Source organism: Salvia miltiorrhiza, chromosome 6, assembly GCF_028751815.1.
Source record: "Salvia miltiorrhiza cultivar Shanhuang (shh) chromosome 6, IMPLAD_Smil_shh, whole genome shotgun sequence".
NCBI lineage: Eukaryota > Viridiplantae > Streptophyta > Magnoliopsida > Lamiales > Lamiaceae > Salvia > Salvia miltiorrhiza.
Genome location: NC_080392.1, coordinates 2,537,094 through 2,559,511, shown reverse-complemented (window position 1 = coordinate 2,559,511; position 22,418 = coordinate 2,537,094). Strand labels below are relative to the sequence as shown.

Below are 22,418 nucleotides of genomic sequence, written 5' to 3'. Positions count from 1 at the left end.
CGGGGAAATAATTGCAAGCTTACTTTATTTTAGTGAATCTTTTTTCATTATATCCAACATGACTTGACAATTCTTTTTCTTTTTCACTTCCCACTACTCTCAACTTTAATTAGTGGAATCCAATCAACCATTCAACTTTTAATGCGTCCTACAATCTTAGGAAATTGATAGAATAAAATGAAAATAATTATTTCATCCATATATAGTAGTAAGAATGAATGCCATCAATAAATAGAGGGTTAAGTGTCTCAAATGCATTTGAATCATTTTCAGCAGCAAAGTTGTTACTCCCTCCGTCCCATTTCAATAGACTCACTTCTCTTGGGCACGGAGATTAAGAAAACTTACTTTTTAGTAAAAAAATGATAGTAAAGTGGTGTGGACGTCCACACCAATTAAGTACAACTTTTTTACCTAAAAAGAAAAATGAGCATATTATTGGAGTGGAATATCCCAAAAAGAAAAATGAGCCTATTGAAGTGGGACGGAGGGAGTATAAATGTATAATATACGTACGTATATGTTTTGGGCAGGCATAACTTATATTGGTCATTATATTGGGCGAGGTATCATGTACCTTATCAGGGACTCTAGACTTCAAGCCTAGGATAGGGGTGAACAAAATATCTAAAATTCGAATATTCAATTCAAACCAATAGAAATTTAAAATTTGGTTCAAAGTTATTGGATATTCGGTTCGGATCAAATTGAATTTTAGATAAATTTTGAATTTCGAATAGAATCAAATTGATATTTTTAAAATTAAAAAAAAAATCAGAATCCAAATTACCATTTATGATTTTGATGTAAAGCTATATTCGCCGTGCATCACTAGGGGTGTGCAACGGGTCGGACCCCGACCGACCCGGACCGACCTGCCGGGTTTGCTGGACCGAAAATTTTGGGAGAACGGACCGACCCGGACCGAAAAATGTGTGCGGGCCGACCCGGACCCGGACCGAACCCTAACAATGGGTCCGGTTCGGTCCGGGTCCGACCCGCCGAGGCCGAAATTATTTTTTTTCCCTATTTCGCACTTAATTTTCATACATAATAAATACGATACAAATACATATCAATATCATAGTTCCATCATTGACAATCCACAACTCAATCTTTAGGGTTAGAAATATGAAAATTTAGTTTTATTAATACTATTTTAAATATTAAATATATAAAAAATAATTAATTTATAAATACATGGGTCGGTCCGGGTTCGGCAGGGTTTTGACCCGGACCGACCCAACAAAAGTTCGGTCCAAGAAAATTGACCCGGACCGGACCGGACCGAACATAGGTCTTGGGTCGGTTCGGTCCGGACCGAACCCGCCGGTCCAGGCGGGTTTGACGGGTTCGGGTTGGGTCTGCACACCGCTATGCGTCACAACGACAAGCGTACAAGTTCTTAATTAAATAACACATGATCCATATACAACACATTCAAGCATTAACAGTAACAGTAGATTTCAAATATGATAGAGCAAGTTGCGAAAGGCCTCCATATGTGGGTTGAGCAGCGTGATCATAAGCAACAAACCCCCTTCACTCTCCCCATCCACGAACAAATATCCCTTCCCTTCATACGGAGCCGCCGCCGGCCCCGCGTAAACCGGCTTCCCCCACCCGAAATCCGGATACGAAGGCAGCCGCACCCAGCTCGTGATCCCAAAATTAGGGCAATTCACGTTGCTCTCGTTGCGCGCGATGGCGTGCATATTCGACAGCTGCACCTCCAAGTAATCAATCGCCGACCTCAAGTACTCGTCGTCTATCCGACCCAGCGCCGCGTGGACTTTCTCCACCGCGAACTCCACCGGATTCGACACCAGCTCGCCGCACAGAGCGGTCGACGTGGTGAACAAAAGCACGTTGCCGAAGAAACCCGGCGGCAGGGGGGGCGCCAGCCTCCTGCGCGCGTCCAACGGGATTTGCAGCCTGGTTTGCTGGTCACTGGGGAGGCGGCGGGCGGCGCAGACGCAGCGCCACACGTGGCCGGTGACCACCTCGTAGGTGGTGTAGCCGGATTTGCATCTCTGCTTGAGGGCGCGGAGGTGGTCGGGGGTGAGTTTGAACGTTGCGTGCGATTTGTCGGTGTTGGGGAGAGGGAGAGGGGTTGTGAGCCGCGGCGGGGGCTGGTATTCCTCGTGGGGGAACCGGGGCTGCGGCGGGCTGCGCGCGGAGAGGAGGCGGCGGTCGAGGACAGGGGGGACGGCCGCGGCGGTTAGGCCGCGGGCGGCGTCGGACCACGTGTTGATGAAATGGAGGGCGGAGGTGCCGTCGGAGATGTGGTGCTCGTTTGCGATGCCCAAGGAAATGCTACCGCATTTGAACCGAGTCAACTACAATAAAAGATTTTCACATAATAAGGGCTCGTTTTCTATGCACGATGAAGATAGCATAGATATATATACCTCTAATAACACTTTAATATTATTTTTGCTTCAAAAATCATAATTCTTTACCATTTAGAGGGTGTTTGGCTAAGCTTATTTTAAAGAGCTTATAAGCTCTTAGAGCTTATAAGATGTTTTAAGAGCTTATAAGATGTAGTTTTCTAAGAGCTTATAAGTTGTTAAAGTGTTTGGACAATTGAGTTTATAAGCTAGAGGGAGAATTTTTTTTAGAAAGAGAAAATCAAAGAGAAATGAACTTGAATGATATATGATGAAAATAATAAATTATAGTTGAAAAATATTTGTAAAATAATTATTACATATGAGATTATAAAAAAATAAGTTGGGCTAGAGAAACTTATTTTTTTGGGAGCTTATAAGCTGTTTAGGAGCTTATTTTACCAAACACTTTGAAGGAGCTTATAAGCTCCTGAACAGCTTATAAGCTGTTTTGAGGAGCTTATAAGCTCAGCCAAACACCCTCTTAATAATCCGTTATCCATTATTAGTTGGGATAGCGTAGATAGACATCTCAGTCAAAAGATACCTGCAGTATCAAAAGCGGGATGGTGGAAGTTTCGAGGGAATAATCGACTTTAGGGACGAGAGAGAGGTCGACGGCGCGGTGGCCGAAATCACCCAAGTCATCGACTGCGGCGTCGCACTCCGCCTCGACGAACAACACTCCCTCGGCGTTGCAGTTGATCTGGATGCGGCCGTTGTCCGCCTTCTCCAGCCTCCCTGCATAGGGGTAGAAGTCAACCAGGACCCGCCCAAGCGCCGCCTTGAGCAAGGCAACGTCGAAGAAGTTGGCGGCGCTGTTGGAGCGGTACAAGTGGACGGAGCGGCTGTGATATGCAGCAAGCATTAGTAAGTCCGAATTCGACAGCCACAGACTCCCACTTGGCGTTTCTGTAATCGGCCTCACCATCGTTGATTTTTTCACATTGATCTTCATGCTGTCACAGAGAGAGAGAGAGAGGGATAAAATTGAAAGGGAGTGAGCGGAATTTTGCACAACCGACGAAGAGATCTCCTTATAAAAAAGATAAAGGTGGTTAGAGTGAGGAAGTATGAGAGTATGATTGGTATATTAGTTGAAAGAGACGTGAGTAAGAGCCCCATATGGCATGCATGTGATTGAAAAGAAACGACTCAAGCTCGGGACAGAGGGAGTAAAATATAAGGAGTAATAGCACAAGCACTAAAATACTCCCTCCGTCCCATAAGTTTAGGTTGATTGAGATTTTTAGAAAGATTAAGAAAAATAATTGGAAATGAAAATATATAAGTAAATTTCCTAGTATGCCCATATTTATTATTTAATGATGTATTAAAGTGGGAGTAAATTAAAGAATTAAATAGGGATATAATAGTAAATGAGTAAAAAAACATTACTTTTTATGGAAACAAGCCTATATAAATGGGACATTCAAAAAAAGGAAAACAAGCCTAAGCTTATGGGACGGAGGGAGTACATGAGCTTTCATACTTTTTCAGTTTTACTTTGAGTTATTTGAATCACTCATTTTGTTTTAAATAATTTCTTACTTTCTAATAAAATTATTGTGAAATAAATTGATATGGTCAATAACAAGCATTTAAGAGGAATGGTCCACATTATTAAATTGCGGGTCATGGTTAATAAAAGGATTTAAGAGAAATGTCCCGTAACGTCCAAAATACTCCCTCTGTCCCACGAAGCATGACATAGTTTCCTTTTTGGTCTGTCCCACGAAACATATATGACACATTTCTAAAAATGGCAAAAAATTTACCCTTTACTCACATTTTCACTTTTTCACCTACCACACTTAACACACAAAATACCAATTTCTTAATTCCCGTGCCAAAAAGAAGTGTGTCATACTTCATGGGACGAAGGGAGTATTAAATTTCGGATTTGGAACTAGTAAAAATTGGATCTAATGAATCTTGATCAGATTTGGAGTATTTTTTAAAAATTTGGATTGGATTTGGAGTAAAAGGTTCAAGATCCAAATCCGGCCCATAGTCTCTTCATCCATCAATTGAGTATGGGTGATTCTATTCATAGCCCCCGTTTTAAGATATTAGTAATAATTAATTAGAAATTTACTATTTTACCCTATATTCTGTAGCCTCCAATTTACACTAAATTTTAAATGTAACCCCCTGAGCATGCGTCTAATGCACTGGCTATCAGCTATAACCTGGCTATCACAGCTATATCCTGGCTATCAGCCAACACACTGCAGTGCACTAAGCCATAACCCCCTGAGCATGCGTCTTCCATCACTACGTCGACATTGAGACACGAATGTCTATAACCTGTGGGGGGGTCCCTTTCCAAATGCTGTGAAACATAAACCTAAATCCACCCAAATTTGTTTTGAAAGACTGAGCAACAATGGATTAATTATATATATGCTGAGGTAAAGAAGACATCATTTGGATATGCTACATGCATATGAAAAACGAGAAACTTATTTAAAGCCATAGTCCCTTTCATTTATATTACGCTCACTACTATCATGAAGAAAATTTGATGACAGAACAATCCAGGAACAATTCTAGATAGACAACATATCAAGGTTATTGGCATTAAAATAAACCAAGTTTGACCAATTTAAGATAACATAGTCCCTTTCTCCTCCGGCGCAGGCAGCGGCGAAATCGACGATATGAGCTCGACTTGGCGGTGGCTCTTCCGCTGAACCCTCTCCAAAACCTTGAGCGGATCTGCTTTCTCACCTTTCACCACCACTTTACTTGTCTTGCAATCCGTCGTCACATCCTCCTCACCTGCAATTTTATTTCACAGAAATTAATTAATTAAAATTCTCAATTCTAACGAAGGACCTAATCTGGTTACAATCGACTCATTTGAGACAACGGCGGACTTTCCGAGCGCAGCCCTCGCAATGCATGTCGACTTTGAGGATGATCTCCTGCGGCGGGTCGGCGGCTCCGCTGCCTCGGGTTTCTTGTCATCTTCGACCTTTGGGGATTCGTCCTTCTTCTCCTTCGGCGTCGGCTTGGCTTCCTCCGGTTTCTTCTCCTCCTGCTCAACAAAAATAAAAGAAAAACACAAATGAGGCGGAGGCATTCACACATTCAGAGGAGGAAAGAGAAAGCAAGTTTGTGAAATTGAAGTTCATGGGGGTTATGAAGTTATGAACTGATACGCAAATGAGAGAAGGGGGCTATGAAATTTATTCAATTTCAAATGGGGGCTATGAAATTGAATGATGATTTAATTTAAAATTTAATAAAATTTGAGGCTATACAATATAGGGTAAAATAGTAAATTCTTAATTAATTATTATTAATATTTTAAAAAGGGGCTATAAGGAGTAAAAAGGAGGCTATGAATAGAACCACCCATTGAGTATTCATTTGGGAATAATACGGATTTTAAAAAATTGATTAACTGTGTTTGAGTTGAATAATAGTCTCACTTTTATTGTGAGAAGATTGCGTGAGGTACGCTTACCAAAAATAAAAATAAAAATGGATACTCATTTAATAAACGGGCCAAAAAAGAAATACTGCAATACAAACTAATTGAGAAATGTGAGAGAAATTAATTTTGTGGATAAAATCTATAAAAATATTAAGTTCGTGGAAAAAACTAGAAAATATTGAAAGTTCGTATATTTACACATAAATAACTTAAATTAAAAATTCACACGTGTCACATAGATAATAATATTCCACATAGAAGCCAAGTTAGTTATAATTTTATCGGAATTGCTCCCATGGGAATTGCTTTATGGGAATTATTGACAAAGTTGAAAATAAAACAACAATATAGTAAGATTCTTGTAAAAATTGCAATACATCATTCTCCAAAAATGATGAAAATGCAATAAAAATTTTCTTGAGACATCACTTAAGTAATTATCAAATTTAAAACTTCTCCTGATTAAAAATGATATAGTGTAAATAGAGGTCTTCTTTATTTTTTAAAAATGAAAGACAAAATTTTAAATTAGTCAATTATATATATATATATATATATATATATATATATATATATATATATATATATATATATATATATATATAGGGAGAGGTTCAAATAAGAACCACTAAATAAAATTAGAACAGAGAACCATTTTAAACCATTTGATCATCAAGATCTACGGTGGATGCATCATCTTGGTGGATGAATGCAGGTCCTGGGTTCGAATCCTGAAGGGAGCAAAAAATTATTTTTTTCGGATGCATTAAATTTAATAGCGGATGCATTAATTTATATAGTAGATGCATTGATTTTAATGGTTCTTATGTTCTCACGATAAGTGTGGTTCTCACTATACCCGCACCCTATATATATATATATATATATATATATATATATATATATATATATATATATATATAGGGGACCGCTCCAATGAGACCCCCTAATTTTAGTGAGATCTAGGGCACGATCTGATGCGTTTATTTGATCAATCCTATGGCTGATATTGTATCTGGAGGGAGATTTTTTTTCGCAGGGTTCGAATCCTGGAGGGAGCAGAATATTTTAAATTTTGTTATTCATCAGTATATACTGCATTGTTCATCAGTATATACGGCCCTGTTCATTAGTATATATGTCTTATTCATTACGAATTTTTTAAATTTTATTTTTCATCAGTATATACATCTTGTTCATTAGATATACGTTTTGTTCATTAGTATTATATGTCTTATTCATTGCCCTAGTGTTTCACGAAAAATATGGGGTCTCACTGGAGCGCGCCCATATATATATATATATATATATATATATATATATATATATATATATATATATAGGGTGCGGTTATAGTGAGAACCACAATTATCGTGAGAACATAAGAACCACTAAAATTACTGCATCTGCTATACAAATTAATGCATCCGCTATTAAATTTAATGCATCCGAAAAAAATAATTTTTTTGCTCCCTTCAGGATTCGAACCCAGCACCTGCATCCATCCACCAAGATGATGCATCCACCGTAGATCTTGATGATCGAATGACTTAAAATGGTTCTCCGTTCTTATTTTATTAGTGGTTCTTATTTGAACCTCTCCCTATATATATATATATATATATATATATATATATATATATATATATATATATATATATATAGGGTGAGCTTCAACAACAATCACTTACTTAGATAGAGAATAAAGACCATATTATGACCATTAGATTAATATGAATCAAGGGCTCAGATTCATTCGATCATATAAGTTTTTGTGAATTAGAATTTCATGAAATTACTTTTAGTTTCACGCTTAAGGGCAAATGAGTAATGTATATTTTGATGATTATGTTTATGTAATCCCGTTAATCACGCCCCTCCTTTCTGTGGTTTGTTGAATCAATGGAGATATTCTTTGGATTACGATTGCATCCGCTATCTGCACCGCCGATTATTGAAATATACAGAAAAATCTTTACGAACCATTCCTCTAAAATACTCAGTTCTAAGCAACAATTATCAAGTTCAAGAAGGCCTCCGTCTACATCAAAAAATTCCGGCGAATTCATTGCAGGGAGTCCTCGTACAGGTATGAATTCCGGCGAATTCGTTCCGGCAAATTAGGTTAACTTGAACAGGGCTAATTCACGAAATTCGTTCCGGCGAATTATGATTGTGTAAATTTTTGTTTTTTTTATGAATTTGTGAACTGGTATGGTAAAAATTGCAGGCGATAAATCTGATTCCTCACCAATTTGTCCTCAAATTGTAGCTTATTTTGTGAGTTCTCTCATTTTTAATTTCCGAATTGAGTCGTGCAAATACTTGATATTGTTTACCATGGATCAAACGCAAACCTTTTTATGTTTGAATTTCCTTGTTCTATATGTATGTATCAAGCTATATTTACTGCTCTTTTTCGTGATAAAGATAAGCTGGTACTATTGTTCTCTGTTTCAGCTTATAGTTGAACTGAAGTCATAATATGTTTTGTCTGAGGCGACGTATTATTCTTTGTTTAAGCAATTGTCGTGGAGTTTATGTTTAAGTGGTTGTGTGTTAGATGTATGAATCTCATTTTTTCAATTTTATTTTGAATTACAGATTGATTGCATATCCCCACCTGGAATGTCATATGTATCACGGCAGAGAGCATTCAATGGTGCATTCGACCGTGAGCTCCTCTTGTATCAGACCAATTCTCTTGGTTCGATTGATATGGTAAACTCTATTATGCTTCATATGCTAATACTTAATTTATATGAATTATCACCTTATTGTTTGCCTCCCCAGTTCTTTTTCCCTATTTTCCCCGATGATCAGTCGTATGTTATTTGTTTTGACCTATGGAAAGAGCTTATTTTCATCATAAACTCTTATGTCGAGTTGAATAAACATCCAGTTGGATCAAATTACAACGTATTGTGCGATATTCTTGTAAGTTGTTCATGTGTAAAAATATAATGTATTCATGAAAATTAAATGTGTTTGATATACTTTGCTTTAAATTCAGCGGTTACTACTGCCAGAGCTTCTAAACAACAACCGTGAAGATCTGAGTTCGGCATCTATTGCAAAATCAGAATTGGAGGTTGTGGATCTACAGTGGGCTGACAGTAACAATATAATAGATGATGCTTTGTTCGTGATGAGGCATATGGAGACTTTTGAGGGAGATACGTCTGTGCATTGGAATGATGGATTAGTCAATGCTATAGATCATCACCTAGGAGTATTGAGGTTAAGATACTATGCAACAATCGTTTCATGGGACAAAAAAAATTATAAGGATGAGGTTGTGCGCGACTCAACTGCGACATATGGGGCTGGCCTTGCGAAGAATTTGACTATATTTGATAAGGTTCTCACAGGATATTAATGAATTCCAAAACATGCTACTTGAGTATTTGTTGACATTTTTTTGGTCATCACCAAGTGATTTTCGTACACCTGTACGAGACTTTTTATTATGATATTGTTCATTGATTTTTTAAGTTATATGACAAATAAACTGGTATGATGGTTTTTCAAAATGCTTTTCTCATGTATACTATACATTAAATTTAAGAACTATGCCTCGTCCCTTTGTACCTACATTCTGTTTCATGTTCTTGGATGGTATGCGCGTCTCCTAAAAGTTGTGAGTATGTATATGATACATGTGTATGAAAGTAATTATGAAACATATTTTTAGTGAATTGCATCTGCATGAACGTTACATTTACACGTTCACTGGTGCGACATATTTTGTAATAAAATGTGTTTATCTTGATATAGACATACCTCAGCTATGTTACGGTACACATAAAAACCTTATTTATGTGGCCATGGATTGATATGAACATAAATATGAAATGTTCACGTAGCTTGAACACGCGGATGAACATAGGTTATCTTCATTTACGTGCATGCATTTATATGAACATGGGTATGAACACAGAATGTTTTACATGCATGTTCATTATTTTGATATGAACATACCTATGAAGTCGTAGTGCATAATGAACATATATATGAACATAAATTATCTTGCGAATTATTTACATGAACATTTATATGAACATGGGTATGAACACAGAATGTTTTACATGCATGTTCATTATTTTGATATGAACATACTTATGAAGTCGTAGTGCATAATGAACATATATATGAAGTCGTAGTTCATTATTTACGACAAGATAAAATATGTTATAGTTTTCAATGTTTGTTATATGATCCTATGTAGCAAATTACATGTCGTGTTAAAAAATTTAATTATTATACTTTGGAAATCATAAAATTAGAAGCATTTATTGAAACTTAACATACGGTGTGTGTTCGATCACTACTAGATTCTTAAGTTTGCAAACAATTTATGAATGAAACCTTTTCGGCATAATCTCATTATATTTTAAGTTTTGATTATCTGGAATCATTTATAAAAATATAGGTTTTAGTTTGGGCATGTGTCACAGCCCGTAATCCCTAAGGATGGTTTAACCGGGGTTATGACTCGGGAAGGGGATTAAGAAGCGGGAAAAGAAAGGGGCATTTACTTAACAATCATACATTTTACGAAAAGAGACATTTATTATATAACACTAGGATCATAACTGATCACTTGGGCAAATACAAGACGTTTGTTCGGGAAGGCCCGTCAAAGTGGATTACCCAACAAAAGAGTATCATACTTAAAATAAAACATTAACATAATCAGAGTATCTTTCAGCGGAAATACGTGTGAGTTATACATATGAAGATGTATACTCAAGGTTACATTATTGTTCTATGTCAAAAGGTACATCCGCTCAACTCCACTCCATTCCATCACCCGCTCAACCTGCACATTAGGGAAAACAACATGCAGGGCTGAGTAAAAATACTCAGTGAACATATGCCGGAAATATAACATTTTATATCATTTATTGTACTGCCAACAGTAACACACAGGGTTTTACTTGAAGGACCTGTGCTTACTAAACATTTTCTTTCATTTCATAAAGTTGGATGCGCATCCCATTTTCGGTCTATATGATCCATATCTGTTCCTTTTACACGCCGGGAAGGAGGCCTCCTTCCACGGACGCTAAGACCGGTCGCAAGCGACACACAGTCTCCATGAGTGTACACGTTAACCCTTACTAGCAAACCTTCGTCTAGCGTAGGGTCCGAATTCGATTTCCTTTATAGTTGGCGAACCAACACAGATAGGATACATACATAAAACATAAACATTTTTGGCAGACAATCATTTCATAAGCATTTCCTTTCCTTTCATAAGAACCATTCATCAATTAATCATTTCCATAAACATTTCATTTCATAATAATCATTCATCATTTGAAATATCACAGTTATATCATGTCATTCATTTCATTTCGTATAAGAGGCCTGTATCCAGGGGATCTCTATATACGTGTTTTAAGAAAGCCCACCTTATTCGTTCCCACAACGGGCGTAGAGTTACTTCCCTCTTTAGCTATCACTTCCCGCCTGGACCTTTATTGACGAAGAATCGATAAGTTTGAGAAGAAGTCGTGAAGAAAAGGAAGATAGGTCTCTAAATTAAACTATCTCCTTTTTAATGATTTTAGGGTACTAGCATCCATATTAATCTTGTCTCGTTCAAAACCTTAAACTCAAAACATTTATCACATAACTAACATTTAGGTTCAAAACTATTTATTCGCACATCAACGTGCGCATTAATCATAACTCGTTCTACTCACGTCATCAAGTCAAATATTCCATTTTTTTAACAACAAATCAAACAATATCACATAGACAAATTAAATCATCATAGATCATTCTTTCTCATACTTAAAATAATTTAATCATTTTCAAATAATCCATATTAATAAGTCATTTGAAAAGAATTAATTTAAATAAGAGTTTAACTCAAAATATTTTATTTTAAAGTCCACTTATAAAAATACTTGAAATAAAAGAATTCCATTTAAATAATTAATTTAAAGGTTAATATATAATTAAATTAATCAAGCTCAATTTAAATTAATAATTAAGAGCTCAAATAATTTAAATAGATATAAGCCCAAATTAATTAGATAAATTAAGCCCATCATATTTCTTTAAAAACAGCCCAAACAATTAAATTGTAATAGGCCCAGATTTTTATTTAAAAATAAGTCCATCAGATTTTTTTTTTATAAGGGGCCGAGCCCAATAAATAAGAAAAGGCCCAACAGTCAATTAAATTAAAAGGAAGCCCAACATTTAAATTTAAGCCCATCAGTAATAAAATAAAAACAAGGGCCCGAAGCCCATTCTCATTTCTAACCCTAAAATAAACACACACACAACACATTCAAACACACACACAAAGCATGCGCCTCTCTCTCTATCTCTCGGCTCTCTCCCGACTCTCTCTGCTCTCTCTCTCTCGCTCACTCTGCCGGAAACAGGACAGCAGACACCATTAATGCGGTGGGCCGCCGCCTGTTCCTCATCTCCGGCCACACGGCCGCCTTCTTCCACCGCCATCGCCGCCCCTGCGTCGACAGCAGCACAGCCCAGCCGCCACCCCTCCTTTTCCAGATCTAGCACCGCCCATCCGCCATGGCAGAACACGGCTCTCGCCGGTTGCCATCGTTTCCCGGCCGTTCTCGACCCTAGAACAGGTCGGCAGAGGTCACTCCTCCACTGCATGTGCCGTCTTCGGAGTACCAGCCGCCGCCTCGCCGTCGCCGGCAGCCTAAGGTAAGCTCTAATCCTTCATTTTCTATTTTTCCCCTTTTCTAAATAAAAATCTGAAATCCCTCTCTCTTCTTTTTCCCTTTGGCAGAACGAAAACAACGGCAGGTTCACCGCCGCCGCTCCGCCGCCGGCGACGAGCCGCCGCAGCTGCCGCCTCCCTCTGATCTCGACTCACACACACACAGCAGGGTCAGCCCCCCCTCAAAGGTTTCAAGCCTCAAATTCAGTTCAAAAAGACATAGAGAAATTAGCACAAATTCAATTACTAAACTGTATACTCTTTGTATTTTCTTTAAAAGTCTGTAATTCAAGCAAATCATTGTATCCTTGCATGTATATCTGTAATAGGTTTCAAAGAAAAATATACACGCATATAAGAATTACTAAGCAATTGTGTGTGTGGGTTGAAACCGTGAAGTAGGCATAGAATGAAGGATGTAAAACCTTCAATATTGGAATTTGATTTGTATTTCTGCGAAATCTGGTATACATCATAAGTTAGATATGTGCTGTGAAGAAATATTGAAAATGATAGTAGTAAACATCAGCACTATTACCGTGAATCTTGCTGTTGAAAATGGGTTGCAGTTGTTGAAAATGGTGAAGATGGTGAAGGCGTGGGGTTGGCTTTAAAGAAGAATGAGGATCGTGGAAATTCAGCTTGATTGGTATGAATGTGGAATTCTTTTTCAGCATGCTTAGTATGACTGAAATTCTTCAGCATGCTGAGTATGACTGGGGAATTTCTTCAGCATGCGTAGTATGACTGGGGAATTTCTTCAGCATGCTTAGTGTGACTGGGGAATTTCTTTAGCATACTTAATATGGTTCCAACTTAATCATCAAAATATCTAAGAGATTAATACATTAATCATATGGTTCCACACTCATTTAAATACATTGACACATACAAGACAATTTCTTATTTGAAGTATAAAATTCATTTGGGCTTGTCAATTTAATAAATTAACTAACCACATGGATCAACTTTAGTAATTAATAAAAATTCATTTTTAACACTTCAATGTTAAATCCTCATTAATAAATTAATGGACTCAAAATATATTTTGAGTGCATCGTCCACTGGAAACAAAAATAAAATAACTCATCACGTATATAAATCATCAAATTCATATAAGTCTGTATTTTATTTATGGATGCCGAACCCTAATTATCATAATAAATCCTTAAACCAGTCATTAGAAGAATTTAATCATTAATTAAAAGTCGGGTCATTACAGCATGTCTAACTAATAAATAGTCACACTGTAATTGTATTTTTATGATCTGAACATTGAATGCTTGAAGTTGGAATCCGTTTAGTTATTTATTGGTGAAAAAATTGTATGAACATATAACTGAACTTGATATAAGTTGAACATGATTACGCATGTGCATTAAAATGAACATATGTGCATCGGATCCTTTGGAGTGAACCTTCTAGTCCCTCACAAAGTTCTTGAAATCATTTCCAACGCATTCAATTCCTTCATAGCTACCCATAATCTCCCTGAACATCCTGAACTTAACATACTCGGTCAAAGCACGTTGACCTCCATGAACTCCTAAAAGAAGGGTGCAATTAAGTTCACCCGTTAAACGGCTGTCAAATGCCACTACTCTCAACTTTAGATTTGGGGAAATAATTGCAAGCTTACTTTATTTTAGTGAATCTTTTTTCACTTCCCAGTGCTCTCAACTTTAATTAGTGGAATCCAATCAACCATTCAACTTTTAATATTCAACTTTTAATGCGTCCTACAATCTTAGGAAATTGATAGAATAAAATGAAAATTATTATTTCATCCATATATAGTAGTAAGAATGAATGCCATCAATAAATAGAGGGTTAAGTGTCTCAAATGCATTTGAATCATTTTCAGCAGCAAAGTTGTTATAATTTTGGGCAGGTATAACTTATATTGGTCATTATATTGGGCGAGGTATCATGTACCTTATCAGGGACTCTAGACTTCAAGCCTAGGACAGGGGTGAACAAAATATCTAAAATTCGAATATTCAATTCAAATCAATAGAAATTTAAAATTTGGTTCGAAATTTTTGGATATTCGGTTCGGATCAAATTGAATTTTAGATAAATTTTGAATTTCGAATACAATCAAATTGATATTTTTAAAATTAAAAAAAAAATCAAAATCCAAATTACCATTTATGATTTAAATATTGTTATTATTAGTTCTTAAATCGTATACTCTCACTCTCATCTTGGTCGATTGTAATGAATGATTTGTTTTCAATCATAATTTGTCTAACTATATAGGATAAATCAAAATAAAATTTTAAATTCTAATTTTAGATATATAACTTATTTTTTATTTTTATTTTCAATTTCATATTAATATTAATACAAATTTTCTTCTCCTTAAGTTAAAAATATTTAAATTTAAAATATTTATAATTAAACAATCATGTAAAGTTTTCTGAAAGTAAAAAAAAATGACATCAAATTATTTTCCACCAACAAAAGAAAACAACATGAAAAAATAACATGATCTTCTCTTAATCTTTAGTTAACATTCATATTAAATATTTTTATCATGAATTGAAGTTTACAATTTTTTTTGAAAAGAATTAAATTGAAAAATAAAAAAGAAGATGTTGGGTCCCGAAGGGTCACTGAATAGGTGTATGGGGGGGAAGGGAATACACCTGTAAGCTATTTTTTGAAAACCAAACTCTTACAAGTAACTGAAGAGTATCGATTGATACAGAAAAGGTTGACTGGTGTGAGCAGTTAAAGAAACTTTCGTTGTAAAGTGGTTGTAAACTGATACTGAAGTAACTTCAGTAAAGTTGATTTCAGTTCAGCTCATTGCTTTAACTGATATCCAAGTAAGGCTTCAGTCTAGATTTTGTAAACAGAGGAGTGTTACGAATCTTACTGATTATCCGAAGATTTATCAGTTAGACTAATAACACTAGCAGCGGAAAATAAACTTAGATCAAATAGCCTTTAGAAAGGTTTGTCACTTTATGAAATCCTTAATTTCTCTTTTCAGTTAGTCAGTTTCAGTTGTAAACAATTTTAGCGCAACCAGAGAATAACTGAAAGCAGATAAAGAACACAAAGATTTTTTACGTGGTTCGGAAAACAGGTTACTATGTCCACGGTCAGATGATCAGTCTAACAAATACTCTGGGCTTGTGCTTACATGTGCACAACAAACCTTAGACTGAAAACGCAGCCGCCTCTCCCCCTCAAAATTTCCAGCGAGATCCACTGGAAACATCGCCTACTTCCCCTACATCTCTTCGGAACGACAGTCGCGACTCAGCCGGAACGCCGCCATCACCACCTCCCTCGCCACAGCCGGATTCGCGAGGATGGCGCACCCGATTCGCGAATCCTTTTTTTTTTTGGGGGGGGGGGGGATTCGCCAGGTGGCGAATCCCGTGCGAATCCCACGCGAATCGTACCCGCACCCGCCCCCTGTACGTATCAGATACTGCAATGTATAGTTTTTCGGCGAATCCGTGCATTATAGACAAGAAGTAATCCAAGAAATCAAAGTAATAGATAGAAACTCTTTTTGCTGCAAAAAAAATATGATTAGATATAAGGATTAGGAGAAAACGAAAATAGGAATTAAAATAATTTTAGGGTTTTTAATTGTCTAACAGCCTGAAACGACGTTGTTTCCATCTAACTGACATTATATCTATTTTACACACAATCATATTTATGTCAAGCTGGAATTATAAGAAAAATAGAATTTCAAAAATAATTTTGTTGTATGATTGTGAATGAAGTTATTTAATTACTATATAATAATAATGTGTGATGTCAATTGCCATTATAAGTAATTTAAATAGTTTACAAATAATTATAAATATACGTTTATATACCATATGTTCAAAATTATAATCAATAAAATTTTATAAACTTTGAAATTATACCTTTTTAGCAAAAAAATGATTTTAGAAATGTATTTAAATAAGTATGTTTGAAGGAGAAAGCTAAAGCAAAATGATATATTTCATTTTTATTGGGATTTATTTTTTGGCATCAAATAATTATTTAATTCTTTTATTAATATTCTAAAAAATTCTAATAATATAATTTATTTTCCTACTGATCAATTGAAGTTTTTCTAATAAGATGACAAAGGTAATGAGCTAACTTAGAAAAAAATAATTTTATGCATAATTAGCTAATGTTTTAAAAATATATATTGTGATGTGAATACTTTTTTTTTTATTATTATTTCTTCATTTCTTTTAATTTGAATGATGTGTTTATTCTATAATTTTAGGAAAGAAAATAAAGTTTTCCATCAAATAGGTGGAAAATTAAAAATGATACTTTTGAAAATTATAAAATAAAATTAAGGATCTTTACTGAGTAATTGATGTATATTATTTTAATTTTTTAAGAAAAAATAATTTACATTTACTTATATTCTAACTATATTTAATATTTATTTTTTTTATTCATTTAATACATCATTTAATTTTTTTATATAAATTAATATGATTAAATAAAGAAATTTAAAGGTCGTGCCAAAGGGGAATCGAACCCAAGACCTTCAGTTTTAGACATTAACCCTAATCATTTAGCGGTACACACACTACATCGTTTAATTTTGATGTAAAGCTATATTCGCCGTGCATCGACGGGCGAGTGTACTAGTTCTTAATTAAATAACACATGATCCATATACGACACATTCAAGCATTACCAGTAACAGTAGATTTCAAATATGATAGAGCAAGTTGCGAAAGGCCTCCATATGTGGGTTGAGCAGCGTGATCATAAGCAACAAACCCCCTTCACTCTCCCCATCCACGAACAAATATCCCTTCCCTTCATACGGAGCCGCCGCCGGCCCCGCGTAAACCGGCTTCCCCCACCCGAAATCCGGGTACAAAGGCAGCCGCACCCAGCTCACGATCCCAAAATTAGGGCAATTCACGTTGCTCTCGCTGCGCGCGATGGCGTGCATATTCGACAGCTGCACCTCCAAGTAATCAACCGCCGACCTCAAGTACTCGTCGTCTATCCGACCCAGCGCCGCGTGGACTTTCTCCACCGCGAACTCCACCGGATTCGACACCAGCTCGCCGCACAGAGCGGTCGAAGTGGTGAACAAAAGCACGTTGCCGAAGAAACCCGGCGGCAGGGGGGGCGCCAGCCTCCTGCGCGCGTCCATCGGGATTTGCAGCCTGCTTTGCTGGTCACTGGGGAGGCGGCGGGCGGCGCAGATGCAGCGCCACACGTGGCCGGTGACCACCTCGTAGGTGGTGTAGCTGGATTTGCATCTCTGCTTGAGGGCGCGGAGGTGGTCGGGGGTGAGTTTGAAGGTTGCGTGCGATTTGTCGGTGTTGGGGAGAGGGAGAGGGGTTGTGAGCCGTGGCGGGGGCTGGTATTCGTCGTGGGGGAACTGGGGCTGCGGCGGGCTGCGCGCGGAGAGGAGGCGGCGGTCGAGGACAGGGGGGACGGCCGTGGCAGTTAGGCCGCGGGCGGCGTCAGACCACGTGCTGATGAAATGGAGGGCGGATGTCCCGTCGGAGATGTGGTGCTCGTTTGCGATGCCCAAGGAAATGCTACCGCATTTGAAGCGAGTCAACTACAATAAAGAGGTGATTGGTACGATTGAATGAAATGAGGGATGGAATGAAATGAAAGTAGGAATGATAATAATAATGTATGTTTAATACAAATACACATCTTAAAACTTTAATTTATAAGGATTAAAAATTGAATGTAGGTGATTCGAAATTAAATGGCAATTTCTACAAAATATATATATATATATATATATATACCAAAAAGAATGAAATTTAGGTAGGAATCACTATTCTCTTCACACCTCTATTCCATCGACCTAATGGTAAAAATAGGACCGTAACTTTCAGGATTTTTAGAAAAAGGACTATAATTTATTTTTTTTACATTTACACTCCTGTTTCGGGCCCAAAATTAAGTATTCGTACTTTTGATGCCACGTAGAGCCCGTTGCTGATATGAACTGCCATGTCAACTTTTTAGGATATTAAATTAATTAAGATAAAACAAATATAATTGTTAATTTTCCTAAAAAAATATATAATTGTTAATTGTTAAAACGAGAACACAAAAAAGAAACAAAAATTTTTTTGCAAAAAAGTTGACAGGGCAGGGCAGTCCACGTCAGCAACGGGCTCTAAGTGGCATCAAAAGCCCGAACAATTAATTTTGGGCCCGAAACAGGAGTGTAAATGTTAAAAAAAAATTATAGTCCTTATTTTCAAAATCCGTAACTTATAGTCTTTTTTCTAAAAATCCTGAAAGTTACGGTCCTATTTTTACCATTAGGTCCTATTCCATCATACCAATCACCTCCTTAAAAGATTTTCACATAACAAGGGCTCGTTTTCTATGCACGTTGAAGATAGCATAGATATATATACCTCTAATAACACTTTAATAATATTTTTGCTTCAAAAATCATAATTCTTTACAATTTAATAACCCGTTATCCATTATTAGTTGGGATAGCGTAGATAGACATCTCAGTTAAAAGATACCTGCAGTATCAAAAGCGGGATAGTGGAAATTTCGAGGGAATAATCGACTTTAGGGGCGAGAGAGAGGTCGAGGGCGCGGTGGCCGAAATCACCCAAGTCATCGACTACGGCGTCGCACTCCGCCTCGACGAACAACACTCCCTCGGCGTTGCAGTTGATCTGGATGCGGCCGTTGTCAGCCTTCTCCAGCCTCCCTGCATAGGGGTAGAAGTTAACCAGGACCCGCCCAAGCGCCGCCTTCAGTAAGGCAACGTCGAAGAAGTTGGCGGCGCCGTTGGAGCGGTACAAGTGTACGGAGCGGCTGTGGAAGGTAGCAGGCATTAGTAAGTCCAAATTCGAGAGCCACAGACTCCCACTTGGTGTTTCTGTCATCGGCCTCACCATCGTCGTTTCTTTCACATTGATCCTCATGGTGTCACGGGGAGAGAGAGAGAGAGAGAGAGAGAGGAATTTCTTACGTCCCAGAATGTAAGAGATCATCGCCTTATAAAAAGAAAAGGGTGGTTAGAGCTAGTGATCAGAGTATGATTGGTACATTAGTTGAAAGAGATCTGAGTAAAGAACCCCATATATATGGTATGCATGTGATTGAAAAGAGAGGAACGTGGTGAAGGCTCGACGGCAGATATATACACTTTTTGAAATATGAATTAATATAAGGATAATAGTAACAAAATACATGAAGCTTCATACTTTTCAGTTTTACATATGAACTTAAAATCATGTCTTTATATACATGAAATTCCGTTCTCTTCTGATTTTGCATAAGGTGAATATTTTCGAAGAATGAATGTTGAGGTAGAAGTCGGAAATATCTACATGGCTTAAATGGATCCTAAATGAGGTAAATAGTGAGTGTGAATGAGTTTTAAAATATAAGGAATGATTTTAAAAAAAGAAAATACTAAAATTTTCATGGATAGACTAAAATAATTATAAGACTATACTTTTAGTGAAGAGGGGAGAGTATGTGGTTATAAAAAAAATAAAAAATATTGTTAATTGGTATAAGGCAAGTAATAGTGATAAATTAATCTTTCTCCACAAAACACTCGCAACATATAATTAAATTGATTAGAAGCTGTGTTTTGTGTCTTGCATCTCAAAAATGCATTGAGGAAATTATATTATATCATTATAAGAAGAACACAATTTGCTCCGATTTCTTTCATTTATATCATTTTTTGAAACACACATAAATAAATAATAGAGGAACCCCACTCTCGAGGTCTAATTAATCATATATCTATTCTCCACTAAATCTTTTTTTTTTTGAGGGGTAGAAGGAGCTTATATTATGATAAATCAAGATGAACAATGTCGAGAAGCCAGGTAAGAAAACCCTCCAAACCATTACATCAGAAAAAAATAAAGCAAAATGAGCAAGCTCGTGCGCTGCTCTATTGACATCACACCTCGCGTGAAAGAATTCCCACTAAATCTAAATTTATATCTTTTCATTTTCTTTTCTTCATTTTAATCTTGATCATAATAATGAGAAAATTTTTATTTCAAGAATTTAAATCTTGTTGCTAATTTTTGTTAAGATGATATATTTATTTCGCATCTTATGTTTAAATTAAAAATTGACATGTGTACATCACGTAGATCATAATATGCCACATAGAAGCCAAGTTAGTTATAATTATATCAGAGTCGCTCGTTGTGGGAAAAATCAGATGAATACAAAATTCGTTTATTTATATTCAAAAATTAATTATAGATACAATAACAAAAAAATGTACTATTAATTTTTATGTTATAAAATTAAATACAATCAAAGAGGATTATGATTTCTTACTTAAACACTTACTATACTTGAAATAATTTATGTTATAAAATTAAATATAATGTAAGTTTAACAATTATATTTTTCATAGGGTGAAACATACATTGTATACTATAGAGTAGGGATGGCAACGGGCCGGATCTGGACCGGGTCTGGCCAATACCAGATCCAGATCCGTTTTCATATACTAGATCCAGATCCAGATCCAGATCCGTGGATCTGAAAATTTTGGATCCAGATCCAGATCTGTCAGATCCGCGGGTCCAGATCTATGGATCTGCTATTTTTAAATTAAATTAAAAAAAATTCACAAAATCAACAACATCTAATTTCCATCAGGAAAAATATAACACAAAATACTTTTATCTAATTACTTTTAGTTTTTATTCTTTTGAATATAATTTATTTATTATTTTTAATTTAGTTAATATTATTAGTAAACTAAATATAAAATATATATATAAAATAAAACGGATCCACGGGTCGGATCTAAAATTTCAAGATCCAGATCCAGATCCGTTTTCAAAACTAGATCCAGATCCGTCGGGTCCAAAAAATTGAGATCCAGATCTGTAAAAACGGATCTGGACCGGGTCCAAGATCCACTGCCATCCCTACTATAGAGGATTAAACACACAAGCGTACAGAGAAATACGCTTTATGACGATCGATGCTCAAACCTGTAAAATTCGATCACCGAAAAAATCTAAATATTGTAGCCAATGCAATCCAAAAGACACAACCAATACAAAACATAAATGTTGGATCAATTGAAGAAGAGTCAACTCATGAGGAAGAAAAGAAAGATTCACCTAAAAAATAAAAACAAACAATAGTGTCTCAACTCATGAGGAAGAAAAGAAAGATTCACCTAAAAAATAAAAACAAACAATAGTGTCTCGAAAGAAAAAATCCATGATGGAGTTGCCTATTGAACCGCAAAAGAAAAATTAAAAAGAAGAGTAGCCCAAGTAAAAATTTGATGATTATGATCAGTCGTTGAACAACATTCTATCGCAAACTAAAAATAAGAAGGAAAGATATTCAATCGGCAAAATCAAACAAGAAAAATTAAGCCTTTAGCTGAGCCTCGGTTTACATCTTAAGTTGCTTGCAAATAATGGGTAGATCATTTTTTAGAGCATATTGAAGTATTTAAAGATTAGTTATAACCGAATTATGAATTCCATAAGCTTCTTCTGTTAGTTTGTTAGGTAGCTACTCTTGTATAAATAGTTGTGGTTGTAATCTGTTTCAAGCAATGAAATATGCCCTAATTTATGAACTGATCAGTAAAGAGGTCAGCAACTTGGTCAGTGGCTGGAACATGCCCAACATCAATGAACTGATCTTGAACCTTCTCTCTAACAAAGTGAACGTCGACCTCTAGGTATGTGAGTGAGATATTGCAGAGCACCAACCGTGCTACGGTATAAAGAAGGATCAGAAAAGGGCTCCCCTCCTTATTCATAACGTATTCATTTTAAATTTATTTTTTATAATATTAAATCGAATTAAAGATCTTCTTTTAATCTTTAATTTAACATTCATATAATTAATGAACATT

At 36.2% G+C, this 22,418-nt stretch overlaps 3 protein-coding genes and 1 long non-coding RNA gene across 4 annotated transcripts; 1 reads left to right on the top strand and 3 right to left on the bottom strand.

Moving 5' to 3' along the window:
* Nucleotides 1-1,173: 1,173 nt before the first annotated feature.
* On the bottom strand, nucleotides 1,174-3,498 carry LOC130987888 (rosmarinate synthase-like). Its single transcript, XM_057911588.1, has 2 exons — nucleotides 2,941-3,498; nucleotides 1,174-2,339 (listed from the first exon to the last, which is right to left on the bottom strand). The coding sequence occupies exons 1-2, from the start codon at nucleotides 3,349-3,351 to the stop codon at nucleotides 1,467-1,469; spliced, it is 1,284 nt and encodes a 427-aa protein (XP_057767571.1). The 5' UTR covers nucleotides 3,352-3,498; the 3' UTR covers nucleotides 1,174-1,466.
* Nucleotides 3,499-5,001: 1,503 nt separating this feature from the next.
* On the bottom strand, nucleotides 5,002-5,481 carry LOC130990049 (heavy metal-associated isoprenylated plant protein 7-like). Its single transcript, XM_057914247.1, has 2 exons — nucleotides 5,235-5,481; nucleotides 5,002-5,177 (listed from the first exon to the last, which is right to left on the bottom strand). The coding sequence occupies exons 1-2, from the start codon at nucleotides 5,479-5,481 to the stop codon at nucleotides 5,002-5,004; spliced, it is 423 nt and encodes a 140-aa protein (XP_057770230.1).
* Nucleotides 5,482-8,410: 2,929 nt separating this feature from the next.
* Nucleotides 8,411-9,356, top strand: LOC130987887 (uncharacterized). Its single transcript, XR_009089870.1, has 2 exons — nucleotides 8,411-8,559; nucleotides 8,632-9,356. It is a non-coding gene; the product is annotated as an uncharacterized LOC130987887 (long non-coding RNA).
* Nucleotides 9,357-16,880: 7,524 nt separating this feature from the next.
* On the bottom strand, nucleotides 16,881-19,616 carry LOC130987885 (rosmarinate synthase-like). Its single transcript, XM_057911587.1, has 2 exons — nucleotides 19,063-19,616; nucleotides 16,881-18,122 (listed from the first exon to the last, which is right to left on the bottom strand). The coding sequence occupies exons 1-2, from the start codon at nucleotides 19,540-19,542 to the stop codon at nucleotides 17,250-17,252; spliced, it is 1,353 nt and encodes a 450-aa protein (XP_057767570.1). The 5' UTR covers nucleotides 19,543-19,616; the 3' UTR covers nucleotides 16,881-17,249.
* Between the last annotated feature and the right edge of the window lie 2,802 nt (nucleotides 19,617-22,418).